The 22,919-nt window shown below is 38.3% G+C and overlaps 1 protein-coding gene across 8 annotated transcripts in view; it reads right to left on the reverse strand.

The window, feature by feature from the left end:
* Positions 1-22,919, reverse strand: part of BIRC6 (baculoviral IAP repeat containing 6) — a 189,764-nt gene that overhangs the window by 14,221 nt on the left and 152,624 nt on the right. For all 8 annotated transcript variants that reach the window (XM_082307527.1, XM_082307526.1, XM_082307525.1 and 5 more), the window contains 4 exons: positions 12,404-12,614; positions 2,889-3,034; positions 1,924-2,034; positions 561-778 (listed from right to left, as the gene is read on the reverse strand). In XM_082307527.1, coding sequence (XP_082163653.1) covers positions 561-778; positions 1,924-2,034; positions 2,889-3,034; positions 12,404-12,614 — 686 coding nt within the window. The remainder of the gene's footprint in view (positions 1-560; positions 779-1,923; positions 2,035-2,888; positions 3,035-12,403; positions 12,615-22,919) is intronic.

Genomic DNA, 22,919 nt, shown 5'->3' on the forward strand with positions numbered 1-22,919 from the left:
GCTACTTATCAGAAAATACCCATATGCAGGCTGTCAGCCTGTTCATTTTGATACTCTGGATAAGTGAAGCCCTCTGCTAATGTTCATTTCTCCAGATAACAAACGGAAAGCAAAACAGAAGGAGCTAAAATTCTACCCCCTACTGGATGCTATTAATAGAATTTTTCTTCAAACTTCAGGTCCCGAGATACTCGGTGTACTTCTCCATACCTACTGCTTTTAATCGACTGAAATGGTCGTATGCAAAGACACACTTTGACCATAATGGAGTAACAAAATTAAACTTTTCCCTTCAGAATAGCTGAAGAAGAAGGAACCTTGTTCTGTGAAATCTCCTTGGCTAACAGAGCACTCCTGGGGTAGATGGACTCTCCCTGCCCCCTGCCAAGCTATTGAGAAATCAGGATCAGACTCTAAAATACTACTACTTACGTTAAAGTTTGGACAGCAATTAAAGTACACATGAACTACTTCTGTGTTTTCTTAAGATTTAAGGCACCTTCTTAAATATTTATATGCCAAGCTGAAAGAGGAAAATAAGAATAACTTTGCTTCTTTACCTTCATAATGTCAAGCCGCTCCTCATCGCAACGTACAAAAACACTGGATGAGGATGACAGAGGCAGCGATGTTGAAAGAGTCACAGCTTCTTGAGCAAGACGTCGGGCTCTGGCAGCACTGTTGGCGTCACTTGCATTTTTTACCTGAGACATGTAGTGGTAATTTACTTTAAAAACCAATTTTCCATCATCATCTTCAGAAACCATTTCAAATGTATCTAGAAGAGAAGAAAATTTTAATGCATCGGGAAAACAGTAAAGTTAATAATGGATTAGTTTTGGATAAAGATTCTGAGTATTAAACTCAGGAAAATTTAATGTGCATTATACAAATGCAAAAAATTAATTTCTGCAGCAAATTTACAAGTGTTCATGTGCAACTTGTCAAACATACACCGCTTCTGATTTGGAAAGCTACCAGCTATTCCAGACCAGAATATAATGACACTTATGAATACATAATAATGCTAATAAGGGAATCAGTGTGAAGCAGAGTGCCAACAGTATTTACTTGTGTGGTGGTTGCAATGTTATTCAAGAATCATAAAAAATTACACTGAAGCTAGTTTTCTTCAATCACTTACTACGCAAAATCTGTGCATGGCTGCCAGGGTGAAAAGCTGCCATTACAAACTTTCCTACCTCCTGTTCTTGGCCAACACCCCACAAACATTTGTGAGGAAAATCCCTTACAAATACAACAGCAAAGAAATGTGATTGCAAATGCTGTCACTGCAACTCAAAAAATACAGAACATGTTTTTGCAATAATTTTATAGCTCTTTTTGGATGAGATACTATTTGTTCTTTATGAATTTTTTTTTTTTTTGAACACGTTCCCTTTATGGCCAAAATAAGCACCGATTCCCATCACATTTTCCAAATGCAACATATGGCACTCCATGAAAAGACACAATGAAGTTTACTACAGTTTCATTTTAAAAAACACATTTTGATCTAAATTCTATTCCATTTAAAAAATAAAAGCTACATTAACAAACATATATATAGACAGTCACATATGAGCTTTAAAAAAAATCGACTAACATTTCAATGTAATTTGAGGACTGAAAGGCTCACAAGTCATTACTGGAATAAAAACACGAACACCATCATTGAATTCACCTGGTCCCCTGAATTCATCTAGTGTATGCTTAAAACATTTCTTATTAGTTCAAAGACTGCATTAGTTGGTAACCTGAAAACACAGACTTATATAATTTTCCATATGTGAAAAATATCAGTGGTCACCTATATAAAAAAGTTGGTAACTTTCCAAAATAATTAGGGATTCAGTGCAACAGATTGTGTATTTCTTAGGTATCCGCTTTCCAAGACCCAGATATTCACACTTCTCAACCTACCAAACTGGAGTTTTTTCATGACAGCCACATACTTTTCTTCAAGAGACCGTAAAACAGACAAAGGCTTGGGCTTCACAGCAGCCTTTTTGGAGTATTCAGCCATCTTCTTTTCTGTTATACAAAACGTGATGATTATTTGTAGTTAACTGTGTAATTCTGAGTCAAATACAGCAAGCACTTGGGATTATTTAACTTGAAATGACATTTTATGGTGACATTGTTTGCAGAGAAGTCTGAAAACGGGATCACTCACAACATACAAATCTGTTTTTCTCACTACTATATATTTCATTATCTGAACAGCTCGAAGTAAATACAGATCGTTATCTCAGCTCAGAAATAATTCATGACTACTGCTGCTATGAATATTCTTTTATTGTTTCTTCTATTTTTTTAAGTATTTAAAATAGGAAGTATGACATACACTTGTGTGGATGGACATTCACACATGTATTCTTGATGCATACTCCAAAGTCAGGAGCTGATTATACATGCCTTTTTAAAATCCACTCCCCCGATTAAGCTACTTAATCTTTAGTTTTCTTTACTAGACAACCAGATGGTCCTTTGAACGTCTGTAGGTTCAATCCATGATTTAGATTTTTGTTCTGCATTCATCTAGGTAAGAGTTAATCTAATTCATAAGATTTAGTTTTAACAGCAAAGGCTTTACTATTAAAGGTCATGTATGTTGTCTTCTGCCAAGAGAAAGAAAAAAAGAAAAAGGTGTGACATGATTGTGCTGAAAGCCATGAGATGTGCTCTCACTTACGTGAATTATTGTTTCCTGATCAAAACATTTAAGACGGCCACAAGGTTCCAACCGCCTTTGAAAATGTAGTCAGTGGTTGGGGACAGGAGGGAAGTATTTTTTTCTTGCTTTTAATCTAATTTATAAGTTATCTGTTAATGAATGTATTACAAATAAACACTATACAGTATTTATAAAGGTATTTCTATTTTACCTTGGTTTGCTTGGCGCAAACTGGTGGTAGCAGCATAAACTATCTCTGCAGTCTTTTGGATGTCTGGTACCAAAAGTGTCAGTCCCTCTGGTTCTTGATCAGAAGAATCTGGTTTTACTCCTGCTTTAGCTTTGTCCTTTTTAGACCTGTTTTTGGCAAAGAAATAGGATATAGCATGAGGGAATATTTTTCAACCAGTCATACAGTACTCAGCATATTTGTCAACAGGGAAAAATACCAAAGATTAAAGATCGAGATGAAAACAAGTCTTCTGAAATGGAATGTCTCTGTATATCCCCAGGTTAATCACTGAATGCACAAATCAACTGTGACAACACTGAACATACAGTCTTCATCTGAGAAAGAGAAATACATCTCATATGAAGAGTAAAAATATGAACCCAAAGCCAGTGATACCAGTATACTAGTTTCTGCCTCAACCATTTACTATTTTTGATTGTTACGCCTACATGCTGACCTTATGTTTGCACATTTTCAAGCAATATCAGAAAAGCTTACAAAACCAGCATAAGAAAGATCATGTCATGAATGTGCACTGCACCCGCCCATGTAGATCCTGGTGCAAAATAAGTTCTCAACAGGTAATACGGAACTCCTTCCTATTCCACAATACACTAGCTATTCTTTAAAATACACTAATGGTAAAACACTAGGAAACCTCTAGTAAAAATTCACAGTATGTCTGTGAACTACAACCTAGGCATCACAAGAGAGTGGGTCAAAAATGAAGTCTGTGTCCGTCTGCAGTTCTCTTCTGGGCTATAAATTTAAGACCTTTTATTTCAATAAACAGTTCAATGTAACTTATTTTTAAAAGCCTTACAAATATAGAAGGCACCTATATTATATTGGATGTTTATAATCAATGTATTGCAAATTAAAATGTCAATTTAAACACTTCAAATTTTTACATGAAATAATTGGAAAATACAGCATATACTAACACAGTTGTTCAACACAAGCTAGCTGCCTAGTAATTTAAGATAAATATTTTGATTGTGATAACCCAGTCTTTACTAGCATATATATTCAATTGTTGAAATTAAGACATGGTATTTGATAACACTGTAACCTACATGTATATATTTAAAAGCTGCTATGTTTTAAGAGCTAGCATAAATTTACATTGTTATCCTGCAAAACTTAAAGAGATTTTAATGCTAACAGCCCCCAACTTATTTTACTGTAATTTCTGGGGGGTTTTTGTTGTTGTTTTAATAGCACTTGTTCATTTTAAGATCCAAACAAGTTCAATAGCCAAGAAGCACTGGTTTTCTCTTTCCCACTACCATACCTAGAAGCAAAACAGAAAGCTAGCTACACAAGAAAAATTAGCAATTTAATGCTTTGGTGTCTCAAGCATATTTTAGCAGCTACCAAATACTATATCCTTTCTGTATTTTAATCTAGACTGAAATCATGCATAAAGAACGAGTCTCTAAACTACTCAATAGAGGTGATTACAGTAATGCTGAACGTTTTTGCACGGTACCTGATCCAATGAGAATATGCCTAGAGTGCATTAATAACAAAATTCATTACTGCATATATCTTCCCTGTTCCAGAGTTAATCCAAAAGGACGTTAGCTCGTTGCTGACTTCAAGCAATACTGAGCTTTCAGGTGCTTACAGCTAGGAGGAAAGCATCAAACAAACAGTGCCGTTCAGCGTTTGAGGAACAGCTGAAGACAAAGCAGCAGCAGCAGCAGCTGCCTCTCCCATTCATACTTTCCAAAATTCTCATCACTGACTTTCCTCGGGGAAAGCTAAGCCGATATTTTTAAAATGACTTAATAATGTATATTTAAGCCCACTAAACCTCAGTGATACCTATTTTAACATCACAGACATGCTAGCAGCCACCAGTCCCAAGGAAGGTATACAGATTCAGAACTGCTTGCTGTTGATGCAGAATCCTTAAGCTATCTGCTACAAAACCCTTGGAGGCATTTTGACTAAAACGAAATGTCAGTGGGCTAATGGCAAGAGAGAGATGCGTGAAAAGCAATGAAAATATGATTGGTGAAGATACTGAAAGTGAAATTAATTCCTACAAATTTAATTTCAAGGCAGTTACCTTGTAGGGCTTTTACCTTCCACATGGTTTTACAATTTAGACTACCCGTCTTTTCCTCCTACTTGGTCTTACAGTAAAACAAAAATTAAAGTGTTGGCCTCATTAGAGAAAAGGCTTAACTACATGCTTAAAACCTCCTACAGATATACTGAGTTACTGACAGTCAGCTACCTAAGCAGGCAAGGAATATGTATCCAGATGAAGCAGTAGCAAAAGGAGACATCTACTCAAATACAAATTCTCAGTACCAATAACAGAATTTCTGCTCGTTCCCCCTGCTGCCCGGAACAGTTAACACTTCAGCACTTCTGAGCTATCACAAGAGAACATATTTTCTTAATGTCCCTTTTACCACCAATACAACTGTTCTGTCCACTGTTATCCTGAGCAAAATAGACAACCCCCCCCCACTCCTCAGAATATACCTTTTAAATCAAGGGTTGGCAGAACAGCTCTACCTTGTCACCTGGAGGTACCTGGAGCTTGTGTGACGGTCTGCATTACCAGGCTGCCTAACTCCCCAGTCAGGCCAGAACTCAGGCTGCAAAAAAGCAGTTTTTAGGAAGCAAGGTGCAGGAGTGATTCCACCTTGGATGCCAAGAAGAAACCAGGTCTCGTATTTGACCTTGATTCTGCCTAATCAGGGATTTCAGTCAGTTCCTTAGTGAGTATAACCTAGCTGGATCACAAAACCCCCAAATCAGACGCACTGCCTTATCAACATTTAGTTTCCTCACACAAATCATGCTTGTATATTCTCATGGTCAGGGTAAAGATAATTTTTTTCTCTCTTTTGGGGAAAAACCCAACTGATACTGCCATAACTTGTAGGACTCCTATTAATGATGACCTCCATTTTTGTTTCCCTCATTTTGTCTCCCTGCCCTTGTTTGATTCAAATCTTTTGCTGTCTAAATAAGAATACCACCTCAGCGCAATTAATCCTGCACAGTTCGTAAGATGTCACTACATGACCTTCTTTACATGTTTAGTGTTATACACAATTATTTGGAGATATTTAACAATACTTTACAGCTTGTCAGTTTATTTACAATCAATATATGGTAAATCAAGTAATTCCCTAGACTCTAGATGGGGAAATCTGTCAAAGGTTCCCCAGGGGTATATATTTTCACACTGCTTATAATTTGTAAAGTTCACACAAAGTTTTGTCATCTCTAGCCATCTGAGACAGAACTGAATTTCGTTGCAGACATGAGCTATTACACTGGATTTTATATTTCCACAGCAGCCCTTTCTAAAATCACATCCTTACAATATGGTTTATCATGACTATTAAATAAATGCAATTTAAAGAAAATGAGATCAGGTATGCTACAAGATTAAAATCTCATGTGAAACAGCTCTGGAACTGCAGATGGAGGTGTGCAGCGGGTCCATATACCCATCTCCCTGATGTTACAGCACACCCTGGTCTGGAAAATCTGGAAGTCTATATAGTTTCCTAAACTATATGGTTATAAGAGGGGAGAGACACAAATATAATTCAAAGCCCTGTGAAAAAAGTTGAATGGGTTTTACATATAACCGATGCACAGATGAATCTTGCAACACTTGGAGAAGTAACAGTCAAAGACTCTTGAGGCCGCTGTGGCCTATCGGGCTGCTGGATGGATCCCAAGTAAGAAAGACTTTAACAGGCTTTGTTAGGTTTGGTCTTGGAGGTGGGAAGCAGGACTTTCAGGGCAGTGCAAATGTTACTCTAAGGACAAAATTACAGCAATACCAAAGATGATTTTTTAGTCCCCAAACCCATTTCTTAGTGTAATCTGAAACACACGGGATTACTTCGCGTGCACAAGAAAAAGCGACCCGGTAACAATTCTACGCTCAGTGAGCATGTATAACATGGGCAAACCAAATTATTAGCTGAGAAAACGTCATCCTCCCTTCTTGGTATCATCTCCACTTTTATACTGCTGCTGCTCTCCTGCCTGGATTCAGAGCCGCAGCGAGCTCTCTCCAAGCTGTGTGTGATATCCAAGTGTTTCAGGGGCACAAGTGGAGTCCCAGCTCGAGAGGGGGAGTTGCTGGTAATTACAAGGTTCTCCCCCCAAAAAATATGAATGAGAAGATGAAATACCAAAATTAAAGTCATAAAGCCAGTAAGATCCTTCCCTCCACTCTAGCAGCCTGCATATAAATTTATGTACGCAGATAAACTAACAGTATTATCAAACTCCTGAGCTCTAATTATATTTTTTTCAATGGTATTCCAAAGAAACATGAGAACCAATGCTACTCATAAATAATAAACTAAGGTCAAATATATAACGGTATGAATATTTTGCTGCACATTTTCTCTATTTTTAGAAAACATTTAAACGCCTGTGTTACAGCGTACATTTCTTTCTGCCAAGTTTCTGCGTATGAAGCAAAATTTAATGCAGTTATTTAATACAGGCCAAACCTTTATCTAAATGTTACAGTTTTCAGAGTGGAGGAGGAGCCAAATATTTAATTTAGACTTAGAAACTTCCCCATACAGTTTTTCAACCATTGAAGAAAAAGCAGTCAAAATCATGTCAACTCATATTCAAATGGATGACAGTCGCTAATATATTTGCTAGAAGAGACAGCAGTGTACATGCTAATAATTTAAGCCATTAATTTAGCTCGTGCTAGAAGATGACAGCCTTCTCTTCACGCTGTGCTAAATGAATAATGAATGATACACTCCCAAGGCAACTTTCATTTTTAAAGCCAATACTGATACTTACTCACCCGTGCCTGATACTTAGAGGTAAACGTGATGATACAGAATGATACCTTTATCAGAGTATTCACAAAATAAAGCCAATGAACCATTCAGCCCCTCTGTACTACAGAGATGGTGCTTATAGCAGAATTCTGCTCAGTTTTATACTGACCCTGACTGTGTCGGGATAAAATTGCCATAGGTTTGCAACCATGGTATCACTCAGCCCTTGTGGTCTCCCACCCTCTGTAGGTTTCCACAGGTACCAAGCAGAAGTTCGTTCCTTCCAGTAATTCACAGATTCTTAAACCAATCTCCTGAAATCATGCAAAATAAGCAAGGGACCGGGCCTTTGCAAATAAACACTGGTGAAAGCTAGTAACCTCCTCTGAGATGGCTCCACGTACTCCTCCTTGGGGCTTCGAGCACTGTACTTACAGACATTAAGTTGAAACATCCCAAACCAGCAAAGGCTGCAGGACGGCTCCCTGCAGCCAACCATCAGCTCCAAACATGAGCTTGAGAGTGCAGCAAAAGAAACTGACAGTTGTTTTGTCTTTTAAAGAAGAATAAATTAAAACAAATTAGGCCTCAATTCTTGGGATGCAATTATAAAGAAAAATTTTTGTTTGCAAAATGCAGTTTCACATAGAAGTTCTGCAAAATAACAGTGAAGACAATGAAAAGCCATAGCAGGGAAAATGCCTCAGGCCTCCCTGGTTGTATTCTAGCATCCCCATGCAATAGAAAAACATCCAGGACATAACAACAACGTGACGGGCAGGGCTGATACATTCAGACAACCTTGGAACTGGCAGAATTAACCCTCAGTAGGAGCGTGACAAGCGACAGGAGTGTGAAGATGACAGAATTCAGACGTCCCTCAAGCAGTTATCATGGGAGCGGCCAGGGTGATGTGGAAAGGGAAAGCAGAGTCAGGCATTTTAGACATAGGCTTGCTACACTCCCCATTACACAAACAAGCCATCAGCTTATTTTGCCAGATGTAACAATTTAACAACACGAAGCTCCCCCAGCAGACAGTGGTTCAGATGAGCCTGCTTTGCTACACGGCAGCAGTGCTCTGCAGCAGCGGGCTCAGCCATCACAGCAAGCAAACGTCTCAAACCCAGCCCTTGTGGCAACCCATTACACAAGCGTGACCACTCTCCAGTTAGTGATGGCTTTTGACTCCCTAGCAGTCCAACAAACAGTCATAAGAAATCATCTCATACCTAAATGTCTTCTCCATTATCCAGAATTTTCCCAATTTTCCAATAGACTATTATGGCCTTTGAAAGGAAATGAAATCAAATGCTAACTGGAATCCAAATGCAAAAATGTTCCCCTTCAAATTCTGGATCTAAGTGGATACTCGTGCTCCAACGTGGAGATGACATTTGGTAGACATGCCAAGTAGAACTGCTCTTCAGATAGAGGGAAGATTTGTCTTTGAAAGCAGATGCCATAATTATGTTATTGTTCCGGCATTTGACCTAAAAGGGGCAGCAGATTGTCCCATTTAAGAAATTCATGCCAATACTTGTTTATATTGCTGGCAAACCTTCAACTAAAATGATGAGAATTAAAACCTTCCACCCCAATGATTCCAGGCTGTTCAGGCTGTTGGTGTTTTCATCCTTGTCTATATACTGCTTTAAAGACAAACAGTATTATGCTTAAACCAACCCGCGGAAGACAAGATTTCTTTTTGTGCTGGTGTATCAAAGTAATACAACAAAACTGAACAGATAATGTAACTGAACCAACCACGGAATTTTTATCAAATTCATCAATTATTAAAATAATACCGGCTGTGCTTCTAGAATTGTTCTTAGTTTTCAGATCCTAAGCTGACACTGAAGAACTAGGCATTCTGTATTTTATTTTACCAAATTGAAAAAAGTTTATGACTGGTAGTCACGTGCCATTCTCACAAAGAAACTTTTCAGACTTCAACCTGGGCAAGTGACATGGGAAGATACAGGTTTCCATGCCCATGAAATCTGAGGCTAACAGATGACCAGACGAGCAAAAACAAAGTAATTGCAGTGGAGAATTTTATACATACATCTATTCTGGAAATGGATTACACAGAAGCCAAATATATTTTCTTTTCTATTTTAAAAAGATTACATATACTATGATCTACATAATATAGCAAGCCCAAGCTGACATTTTTGGATGGGTATCCAACATAAAGAACTGTTATTTGTCCTTCCTAATTCTGTTTCTTTTGCATTAAGTCAGTAAGAAATTCCCACCACAGGTGCGTTCCATGCTTGATATGCAAGACTAGCAATCTCGGTCAAGAAGGATTAGAGAAATTCACGGGTAAAATCCAGTCCATCAGGAGAAAAGAGTTCTACTAGAAAGAGTTCCCAATAATGGGATTCCTCCTCAGAAAATCTCTCAGGTATTGGTTGGTAAACATTGTCAGTTTATAGTGGGAGGAAAGACACACTACACATGCCTTTTCCTGACACTGTATTTACCTTCTTTTCATGACGTTTCAGCATACGCTTAGGGACAGCACTACATTTTGCAGGGAAGGATGGGTATTATTTCCTAACAAGCCATCTTTAAATTGGAAGCAAGTAATCAGAATTAAGAAACCAAATAATCGCTGGAAGCAGAAAATTATTAAAAGAAGGAAATGAAAATTTATATTGCAGCATTTGCTTTTCTAACTCCCTCAGTCAGGGCAGAAAAAGATGATTCAGCCATTAAACTCCCCCAAATCCTCAGTTCTGGAAACTAGAAACAGAGCTGGAAAGTTGGCTGTGAAATCTGTACAAACTACAGCACCTCCCAGAGGCAGGAGGCATTGGGAGGCACGCCGGGGATCCTTCCTTCTCTGTGTGCCACTCTGGCGATCGCCCCTTCAAACAGCAACCGCACGCAACACCGACTTAATCCGTCAAATGAGTGAAAACCAGGCCCTCTCAGGCTTGTACCCTGATCTGTGAGCTGGACACAAGGGCAACATTTCACAGAAGGTGACAGTCAGAGCTCAGTGATAGCGGCATTTCTGAAGACGAGAAGCCATAGTTTTGCAGTGTGAGAACTGATGATAAAAGCAAGCATAAAGTAACACTGTGTGAATCACTCAGAAGTGCTCTGAGAAGATGATTTGACCTTTGGAACAGTCAGAAAAGGCAAAAGAAACATCAGGAAGGTAAAAGTAACCAGTTTTGGCTGTTAAAATAATACAAAACTGCATTGTATTTGTCCAGAACGTTCAGTTTTTCTTTGTCAAAGGAGAATATTTAGAGGGAAAACTGATTTAGCAGTATGGGTACTGGGTGTTACTGAGTAGAACAGGAAAAAGACTGCCAGCCTGCATTTTATTCTTCTCCAACATCTATGGCCCAAACAGCCGGGGGTGTAACAGGACAATAATACCAGGTTTGACAAAGCCAAACTGTCTTGTAACTGTGGACTACACCAAAATAATCAAGGAAGAAAACCAGCTAACAATTAGACTGGGCTCACACACTCCCTGGCAGAGAATCTGTGCTTATTACCGCCTTTATAACCATTTTACAAAGGGACTTACCTAGAGGCTGGTCTATGGTTACCAAAAGAAACTGTCATTCGCAGTTTGCCTGTATGTGTTTGCTTAAAAAGTCAGCTGAGCTCTGGAAGGTGTGCAGAACAAGCTCATACAGCATTATACTGCAACGCTTACACAGCCCGATGGCATCACAGCTGGGATGGGATATTCAGATACTTTTCCATTTGTTTGCTAACTCCTCTGCCGGACAGAGTTTCTCAGAGCAGGCTGCAAGACCCCGAAGCCTGGCGTGGATGGCTCCAGGGCATTAGTTGGTAATTTCACATCATCTTTAGCATACCGGCTCACCTGTAACGCCTGGGCTAATGGAAAAACTAACTGTCGTAAAATCACCAATGCATGGAAATGTGCTTTTCATATGTAGCACCAACAGATACCACTAGTCAAAAATTTTCAACCATCTCTATACAGTTAGGGTTCTCACCACAAATAGTAACTCCCAAATCTTTTGCCTCCTGAACCTTATTCTTCCCAACAGAGGCCAAAGGCTTCTCTCCTAACCGGTTAGCCTCCGATGGAGAATCCATTGAGGAACCTGGTCCTTACTCAGTTGATAAAGCAACACAGAAGCATACGGAAGACAGCTGGAACATTTCTTGTAAGAAACTACCATTTGGTTTGGCCTGCCCCAATCCCATGGGCCCAGAATGGGCCCCCGATCCCATGGCCCTCCCCGATCCCAAGCCCAGAATGGGCTTGTTCAACAGCTCCCGAGGAATGCTCCTGCCGTCAGACTGACAGCAGGAAATGCACATTCCTGCAAACCACTGATCCACCTCGCTGAAGAGGGAAAGAAATTTAAGAAAGATTTGAAGCTCCTAGAATCTTGAGCAGCAATCCTCTTTCTGATCAGTGGGCAGTTACCAATGAAGAGAGAAGAGTATGCAAACCTACCAGCTTCTTTGTGTCATACAAAAAAATTTCCTTGTAAATAGTACAGTAAAACAGAATATACACATATAAACATAAATCTAGATCAAACAGATGGTATGTTCTCATTCTGGACTGCAGCACCCATTCAGATAAATATACAGAACTGAATCTTCTTTCACTTCTATATTCATAATATGTAAGCGCAAAATACAGTTTAAAGGAAGGTTAGGGATGATAAAAGTGATTACCTCAGTCGGTTGGTATAGGTATCTACACAGGTCTTCATTTTAGCCAACAAAGTCCCAACAGAAGCTTGTGACTCCAATTGTTCTTCCTCCTCTTCACTGTTTTCTCCCGACAGAGGAAGCAGTAATGGTACCATCGATGTGCAGGATGCAATAGCACGGAGTAATTCTAGCAGGGCTCGGTAAAGGGGAACATGCCGGGCCATATCCAAAACTAAGAGAGAAAAACAGTTTACAGAAATAACTAAAATTAGAAGAAGATCCTTCCACTCTTAGTACAGATGTTTTAAATAGAAAAGCTAGATTTTAATAAGTATTAAAATATTAATGACATTTAATGATAAAATACAGTGTTTTATAATACCAATTTATAAAGTTATGTTTTAATGGACTTGTCCAGAAAAAATTAGACAAGATACCTGGAAAACAAAGGTCAGCAAAAGAGGACAAAAGTGCTAACAAGGAACGGAACAGGATTACCACATGCTATATTCATTTCTAGTAGCTTAATATACAATCCTGGCTCAAGCTGTATGCCAACAGTAACTGCAAACAAATATCTGTGGAGGAAAAATTGTAACCTATGGTGTAGCAGGGTAGCATTTGCTGATTCTAATAGCATAAGCATTAATAAAGACAGACTTTCATATCGCCCACTATTTATAGTTATCTTCTCCTTTGGGAAGATTTGTCTGCATTATTGCAGGAATATTTATGGTCACGAAACAAATGAAGTTATCTACTAAGAAGTCTACCTTGCTTCTTTTAATGGAGAAAGTATCATTTTAAAAACCATTATGCATTCTCCAGAGCATGCAAAGGCTGTGAAAAAGATGCAAATTTTATCTGCATACATATGAACCACAAAACACTAAAGATGAATAAGAATATATATTAGGCAGGCAAACCTCACTGCCTTAGTGTTGCTCAGTGTGATGTATATGTATTACAGAAGTAACTGTGGGTAGAATACAGATATCGGCTCCTCTGACGAGGAAAGACAGGCAGAGACACACAATTCTAATGGATTCTCTAGCACCACATTGTTTATTTTTCTTTTCCACTTGCTTGGACAAATATGTAATGGATGTCATTTCAACTGACTTTGTATCATTAATAGAAATCCTGAAAATGTAGCAATAGGCAGATACTTTAACACAGCTGCTTCTTCTGTCCCTAGGACATGCTATTTTTAACCTAACTGCAGAAAAAAATTGCTCTAGTTCAAAGTATTTACAAATGACTGAGTTTATGATAAAATAAATTTATGCTTTTTCCAGCAAAAAAAAACCCCCAACAAACAAAAAGCCCCTGACAACCCGCATTAGGACAGAACAAAGCATAGAACTCCTCTTTAATGTTTCATTTAGCACATCTCACCCTCCAAGCTAAAGCATATCACAAACTTTCATCTCCCGTCACCAAACCCTTAGCTCTAAATACAGCACGATGGGACAGTATCAATAGCCAAGCAAAATTCAACATGCAGGTTTCTCCAGGTTTAAAGCTGGATTTATCTCTACCAAGTGCTCTTTGATCAACAGCTTGCTATTCATATTTTGAAACTATTACAATGGCACAAACTCTTAACTGGGTGAAGTTCTGTTGTATTGAATAGGAAGAAAATTTACTGAAAAAAAGCATTAATCTGTCAGGTCTGGCATCATGGCTCTAAAAATATCCTGTGTCAAGCTATTCCATATATTTAAAGCAACCTCCATTGAATTTAAACATTGGCATTAAGAAAATGAGTTTCAATTGTCTGTCAATTCCTACATTTTATATATTCTATATGTATATTTATATATATCTCTCCATTCCTTATGCCCAGTCTCTAGTCAATGATTGCACACAGAAAAATCCCCACCATGTGTAAAATGGCCTCAAAATAAACACCAATAGATCTGATGATGTGTGAATTAAAAAAAAAAAAAAAAAAAAGAAAAAAAAAAGGAGTGTGGGGGGAGACCAGGGCAAAAGAAAGGGAGAAAGGGAGACCATAAAACCCCATAGCGTAGCCCTCGCCAGAAACCACCTCCCACCTGTAGTGCTGAAGATCAAGCAGCTCCTCAATTTAATCAATAGCTGTTTATTATGAAGCTAGTGAGTGAAGGAGAGATATAACCTCCTAGATAACCACAGCATTTCACTTCTGGAAAGCTTTTATTTATTTATTTGAATCATGAAACATTCATGAGGGCAGAATATATAATTTCAAATCCTTTAATGCTTGCTTGCCCTCTTCTTTGCTAAATGGATAGTTAAACTCAAAATTACTGTCAGGAGGCAAACAGAACTGACATAACTTTGAAATGGGAATATTCTGCAGAAAGACAGGAGAGAATTTCTGGGTTTAGCGGATTCAACTCACTTGCACTGCTTTGCAATTGTTCCCATGTGAAACAAATGAAATGCATTCACATGGTTTCAATTTAAACAATCTTTTAGGGAACAACTACCAATTTCTTCTACCTTAATGCTATGCTCTTCTAAACTCAATTTCTTGATACCATTATGTGTCTTACACTATTTTTGTCCAATGCCTTTATTATACTTACTAAGGGCTGTGACCCATGCAAGTGTGTTTGTCTCTCCAAAATGCCAGAATTCTCCCCCACCCCCAACCTAAATCCTAAAAATGTTTATCAAGACTGGATATCTGGATAAGTATCAGAAAAACTTGCCGTAAAGAACTCAAAATTGACAAATTACTGTTCGTTACCTTTATTTGGCAGTTCATCTACTCCTTGTGCCTACTTTGCTTTCAACTGAAAGAGAATGTCAAACCGACTACAGTATATGTTTTCTGCAGATATAGCTCTGGTTTCTGAAATACGTTAAGTAGACTTGAGCATTTTTTTAATCTCTATATTTACAGGTAATTAGATGTTCCAAATTGGATAACGCTCAATTTTTAAGATGCTATGCTTGAGTCACTGGGACTACAAGACACTCCTTTGTAAAATAAGCCCCTTGCCCAGATCTACTGTTTGCTAACCTGTCCATCTCCTCCTGGTGTGGCCCGCTGCATCTATAGATGTCCTCACCGTACCCTTCTGGACTGACAGAGGCTTAGCAAGTCCAGCAGCATTCAAACTAGAGCCTCAATGTTCAGGCTGTACCACTGAGACTCCATCATTAGCTTTACTGCTTTTAGTGTTTGCAGCATATTTAGTTGGGATTTATGATAGATGTCCCTTTAGGTATCATTATGTATGTATTTGGGGAGAGTATTTCAGAAATATAAATGATACAGCTTTGTAAAAAAAATATTCAGATACTGTAACAAAATCCTTTAAAGGAATTGAATTAAAATACTAAAACCACAAACAAAAATATAAAATACAAATCTGCAAATTAACAAATCCTATTTCCATCAAATAGAAGCAATGGAACCTTTGGGCTATCATCCTCACATACAGGTATCTTACCAACTAAGATGCCAGCAATTTGGATTTTAAGCAAATATAAACTTCAGTGAAGAACAAGTATTAAAAGTAATCCACTGTTTTCTTCAAAGCATGCTCTTCCTTGGGAATATACCCAACTTTCTTCTGCCTGACTGAACTGGGCAATGCAGGTGTAGCATAACATTTTACTCGAACTAAATAAGGTAGCTTCCTATATAGGAAAGAAAATCCAACACATCACAAGAGAGAAACAAATACTTTTGCTTATAGCAGAGCTATAATTTGAATAGCATTAGCACATCTTAAATGTGTCCGATTTTTTTTATATGGGTACTTCAGTTGCATAAGAAGGCGCTAACAACAGTTGATTTATATGGGTATACACATAAGCACACCAAACTGCAAATTTTCTTTCTTAGGAATGCTGTGTAAATGGGAGATTAAAATTCTTGGCTTTGTAAAAATGACAGACGTTATCCAGGATTCTCTGTTATCCCAAAGTCAAAAACATTATTAAATAATGACAAGTATCTTTTCCAAACAGCTCAATTTGGTGCTCTCAGACTCCCACAGAGTACGCCTGGACCGTCCTAGCTGTTCGGCACACACGAACTGTGGGGTCTTTCACATCTGTCCATTTTTGTGCTGTTGGTGCTCCCCGATTCTGCGGGGCAGTGAGCTGCTGAGGAAGGTCCAAACCCCAGTACTGGGGATCAGTTCAGAAGCTCCCCCTTGTTGACTCTCAAACAGAACTGCTGCCCAAGAGAGCCCATCTGAACTTTTGCTAGGTTTCTTGAGCATTTCTTCAAATGACTACTATATGCCACATGCTTACATCCAAAGAGAGGCAAAGATTAAATTATTTTATTGCTAGACTCAGAGCAGGGATTTGCACTCAGTTTTTACCCTCCTTCCTTGTCTGCCTTAAACAGGGCCGGCAGGACAGGGCTGCCTGGAGACAACAGCGTTGTCTCAGAAAAGGCTCCAAAACCAGTGCCTGGAACGTGGCTTTTGCACCGCCTGACCCAGTCTGCTTCCCCTGCGACCCTCCTACGTGCTTCTCAACTTGCATTCAGTAAATACACATCAAGACCTCACCTTTTGGCTATACCAGTATTTAACCAGTTCAAACAGTGGAGCATGAAACGGAGCACAAGCTAAAAACCGCTGCTGAACCTGAAGTGTGAGCAGTCCCAGCTGCACGAGACCTGTAAAACAGCCAGCAGCCGGGCGGCAGCTGTGACAGCCCCGGGCGAGGGAGCAGGGCCAGGAGGCAACAGAGAGCAGCAGGGCAACACCACCACGGGGTGGGTGGCAAGACGATGACAGCAGCGCTCCTGAAGGTTGGAATCCCAGTGCTGCCACAGACAGCTGATTTAAAGGATAGCAACGGCAGCATCTTTATTACCACCTTTGTTTTGTTAATTGCAGGAATTACAAGTTCTAGAAGGATGAGCGGACATGTCCAAAAACCAGGCCGACGTCTTATTGTCCTTGATAATTAGCAAGGAAATTCACTGTTGCCTTTCTGGACACCAGGCACCATGCATATATACTCACATCAAAAAAGTGTCTCAGGTCTAAATTTATTCTGTTGGATTTATGAAAAGCAGAAATCTCAGCAAGGTCACCACCATTTACTAAGATAGCTAGGGATGGCAAATAGCTGGAAAGCATCTCATGGCTTAGTGGGATAAGGTCTCATCCCTCCCTCCCATTCCTTTGTGTAATACAGGTCAAGTTTTACTGGAATCACTACAATTCAGTTAGCCTCTTGCTACACTATTTGCAATTTAGAAAGACACTGAAGGCTAGATAGGTAACAAACAGACATTTTGTAAAACCAGATCTCCCTTATAGGCTAATAACAAGCACTTCTGATGGGGGGGTGGGAGTGGGAGGAGGAGGACTCTGATTGAAGTTATTTTAAGAAGTCTTGACTTCCAGAAACGGCTGAGCATCCTGTCTGTTGAAAACTGCAGTCTTTCACAAATGCCCAAAGGTCATGAGATATTAAGGCACTGATCACATTTTTGAAAACTTCTAGGCACAGCCTACTTATTGCTGGGAAACAACTGATTACCATTCAAAGACTGTGCATGTCAAAACATTTCAATTGCTTTCCACACATGTATTTATTCATCACCAATATAGACCTATTTCTGACAAAGACCTAAGACTACCCATATGCAATTACAACCTTAATATAATGAAAAAGCATGAGGGCAGGTAGTTTCATAGGATCAAGGTATCACCTTAAATTGCATATATATCTGTAACACGATAACGGCCCAACTGAGTCTAATACTCCTTTGCTTTCTTTTAATATTATACAGTATTCAAACAAAGAATAGCCAGGCCTAATGGCCCATTAAACAGATAGTACTGAACAGCAATAATTTTTTTTTTTGCAATTCATTTAACATCCTCGGTACAACTTAACTGGCTATGAATAAGATTATAAAACTTATTTCCATTGCAAAGGATATGTAAAACATATCACACAGAATATGCACATTTATTTTAAAATAATACTAATATAGCATATCCATTATATTCAAAAATCTTCACACTTTACAGCAGATTAAAGAAACAAATAGAGAAGAATAATTTGTAAGAAAATGGTGAAAAGATGCATCTAATGTGAAGGCCTTCCCCCGGTGATTCTCACTGTGACTAAACTAGGAATTTCTACCCCAAAGAGCTTACAAACTTGATGTAAAATAAAACAGACACTTGAGGAAAAAAAAACAAACACCTTTACTAGTTTTACATATATCACATTGCCAGATGCATATCCTCCCTGATTTTGTACTACAAGAAAAGCTGTATATAGATGCTCTCAATCTATCTCCTGTACATCACTTCTCATTTACTAAACTCGCTTCATTTCAGGACTTCTTGAATTTCAGTTATTTTAGGGGCCCACAAAAGTATGATTTTTCAAACTATTTTTTCTTACATGCAATTTCTTTTTACTTCTGACCAATACACATGACTGACTGACTGCCTTTGTTGAACGAAAGAAGGGTGTGCTGGCAGCCACAGCAGAAGGCACCACTGGAAACTCTTTCCAAATTACAGCCATTTTATTTGTTTTCTCAAAGAGATCTGCCACTGCAAACATGAGAGGGAGGGTCATGAATGGACAACTAAAAGGAAAAAACTGAAAAGAAAAAGGCATTCTGGAGCGAATGCATATCTAAAAACACAAAATGTAAATTTAAACCAAAAAAATTCTTGCAAATGGCTACAAGTGTGGTTTACATTTAACAGATCAGAAGATGAAGAAAAAACAGGTTAAAACTCAAAATGAACAAGTTGACCTCTATAATCAAAGATTAAGTTGAATTCTGATTTTATAATTATGCTCTCATCTTCCATTCCAAGAGGCCTCCTTCTTGCATGGGGTCGAGCTTCCAGTGACCCAAGAAACTCTTTCAAGTCTCATTTCTTATTTTGTTTTGGTTTTGGATCTATTTTTCTCCTATTTCAATGAGACTTTATATCTTCCTGGAATGACGACGGGTTGTATTTTGTTAAATATTCATCCAGAAGTAGCCATCTAATCCTGCCACTGTTTTAATCAATGTGAAAGAAAACTGCTGGCAGTTATGTAGAGCAGCCATATTATAAAACTGTTCTATTCACATCACGCACAAATGCTGAAAATTTACTACCATGTATCCAAACCTCACCTGCAAAAAACCCAAGAAAATACCTTTGTATTCCAAGACACTTATTTTTTTCTTTTAGAGTAATAAAGTTTAAAGGACATGGTCTCATCAATTTAAGAAGCTAAAAGTAAAACAAGACATTCTCATTACCATGCTACTTACTAAAAAGTTTAAGTCCAATGTTAAGTTCACAACTGGAGTACCACACACACCTGCCACTACATTTTTCTTTTTTATTTTATTTTACCTTTTTCTTACCTCTGAATAATTTAAAAATAGATCTTAAAGTTCTGTCAATTTTACACCATTTCTAAAACATGCTTAGTAATTACTGAGGGCATATTTTTGATGCCTCGGTATGTTATTCACAAACCTAAAACGCATAGCCATGATTAAATTAAAGACTTCAGGATCTCATTATCATATTAAAGACTCTCAGTAGCTACAAACGCCGCTGTTCAAAAAAGCCACACAAAGGAAACACTCATTTTGTATTTTTAATTAAAACCTTCTGACACAGTCTTGTGGCCACAGATACTGCCGAGCATGAGCGAGACGCACTGTCTTTCAAATAGGGCCACACGTCCTTTTTCTAAATATTTTAAAACCTGAGCCGTTCCTCAGTCCCCCTTTACTGCATCTTTGCAAACATATGATCTATGAATGCAGTCCACGCTGCAGGCAATAGTGTCAGTTCCAAATACGTCATGCTCTGCTGCCTCTTGATTTTCTGTTTCAGAATCAACCCAGGGCGAGCATCTTTTATAATAGGCCTAATTAACACCCTGTGTTCTGCTCTGTTTTGATAGAAAAAAAGATTGCCTACAGAGTGTTTCAAAATCAGATCGCTTTAAGAAAACATTAGCCTTCGGGTAAGTATAAAACAAAAGCTTTCTAAATATTGCCATCTTGTAATAATTTAATTAGCTTGACTTTTTCTTCACTTTTCTTTATAGGAATAACACAAGCATTTTCACAGTACCATTTTGAGTACCAGAAAAAATGGCATCAGAAAAGACTAGTCCCCTGGCATAATGAAGCAGGAGAAGGAGGGGTTAAGCCCCCTTACAGGTCATGAGTTACAAATCCTGTGTCAGAGCAGTAAAACAATGCAAGAAGGGTGGGCCTCTGAATTCAATGGGTACAGTGTCAGGCTCCAAGTCGATTATTAGTACTGTTCAGATACAGCCTTAAAATTTTGCTCTTCTGATGTCAGCCTATTAGCAGTCAAAACCCAAAAATCAGCAAATGTTAGAGAAGGTGAAGAGAAATTAGAAATTACTTAATAAGACTGCATTCGATCATTAGTACCATTTCAACACCATGTGCATTTTCCCCCTTTCTCAAAGAGAAAGGCAGAACTGGGGAAGGGACGAGAGAAATGTGACTAAACAACCCAAGGTACAGAATAAGCTGCTGCACTATCTAAAATGAAATAAACTAAGACTTTGCAGCCTCAGCGACTAATGAAGTGTATCATAAAGGGTTTTTTTAATTATGAGTGGTAAAAAAAGTGAACAGAATTGGACTGATCAGTACATTCAAAGGAATAGGCGCAGTATTAGAAGAAATAGTGCCACTTGTAAAAGAATATACCCTACACAACACATCACTGTTAAGCTTTGGAAAAGCTTAGTACTAAATGCTAGGGCAGTAAATATTGCTACAGGTTCAAAGGTAATTGGGTAAATTAATGTAAGAATGGGCCATCAAGGGCTAACATACTAGCAATACCAGGGCAGCATCTGTATGCCAGCCCCATCCCTATATTCTCCCATAGGCATCTGGTACTGTCCACTATTGGTGATAAAGTAATGGGTAACAACCTTGGTCTGTCCTGGCACTGCTACTCTTAAAAGTGTCTTCTAGGAAACCTGGAAAAAAATAACAGTTTAACTGCAATGTAAAACGAAAACTGTGTATTTCAATTATAGAAGCAAAATGCATTGCCCAAGTTAGTTGGTCAGTCATCTGGAGTTACTGTAGTAATGTGGCTCAAGGGAGCACATCATTGCTCTTAACTATTTCTGGTTTGTTTATTTTTAAATAATATTTGATTTTGGTGAAGTTAAGTATTTTCAGGAAAATTTTGTTTACAGGCAAAGTGAAACAACACTTAAAAACTTGTCACAAATGTATCCATGAACCCAGAAAAGACCTTTGCCAGAAAAAGCACAAGGCATTATTTCAGTGGGCAGGTGTGTACAGTTGAACAAACAGACACAATTTCCTGTATTTTGAAAGGACAGGAAAAAGAAACCCGAACGATATAAAAGACATGAAAACCAAACTGAGCTTTTAAAGTCTAAACGACTACTAAAACCATGCGTGGTCCCCAGTTTTGGAGATACACTATCTCCACGCCACACTCTAGTCCCTGATAATGGCATCCATTAGAGAGATCACTCTCTGCCATTAAATAGTGCTCCAAATAATCTTGAAAAGCTAGCCAGGTAATAAAGGGATGCTGCTTGGAGGCTACAGAGCCACCTAACATGGGGGGTGGGGAATACATCATCAAGTAAGAATAATTAATGAAAACTAAAAATGCAAAATTCTATATTCATTGGTTTTGTTTGTAAAAATGGCCCAGTAGGCATCAGCGTAGAAAGGATGTGAGCAGAGTGCTGCAGAGGAAGTCAGTACTGCCACGGGATCCAACCCCACTGCAACTTTTAAGAATCTTTCCTCTGAAAGATGGCTGGTTTTACCCAACATCAGTTCTTTAAAACCAATAAAATATGAAGAAACGCAATTAAAGCATAATCATGTTTGTATCCAAATCTAGAAAAGGAGTGTAAGAAGCATCAATGTAAAGCTACAGGATTGCTCTATAGTATACAATATATACATAATGACATAAAGAAAGGCATAGATAAAAGAAAGATGTAAAAAAAGATATGAAGAAAGATACATATAAAGAAAGGCATTCAGAGACTGCATGAGAGTAAAGTTTTTTGCCTCGTCAGGGGATGAAAAAAACTTCAGTATTAATACAACTCTTTACTATGGCATTTAGTAAGATAAAAAGGACAAATAATTTCTATTTGAGGTAGACGCAATGAAATAAATCTAATATTAAAGGTAAGCTAGAAGTGTCAAAGTAATCTTCCACTTAGCCAAGAAAATAAGACAAATATTTTCTGTAGAGAAAAAAAATACAGGATTTAAATTTTGCTGCAGACAAAACCTTTCCTGAAAAAGTAAAAATAAATCCAAAACAAATGAGGTGCAAGCTCGCCTACCACCTCATGTTACGCATCTCAAGTGCAGGCACTCCACAGAGATGGAAGGAAAGGTATTGCTACTCTAAGAACACGAAGCAGGATTTTTAAGGAAGTTAATCTGGCTTTCATCATCCCTGCACTGGAGGAGGGAATAGTGATTTCACTATTTTTGGCAGAGGAGTGGGCAAGCAGCCACTTTGAAATG

Source organism: Platalea leucorodia (assembly GCF_965183815.1).
Source record: "Platalea leucorodia genome assembly, chromosome: 3".
Classification (NCBI taxonomy): domain Eukaryota; kingdom Metazoa; phylum Chordata; class Aves; order Pelecaniformes; family Threskiornithidae; genus Platalea; species Platalea leucorodia.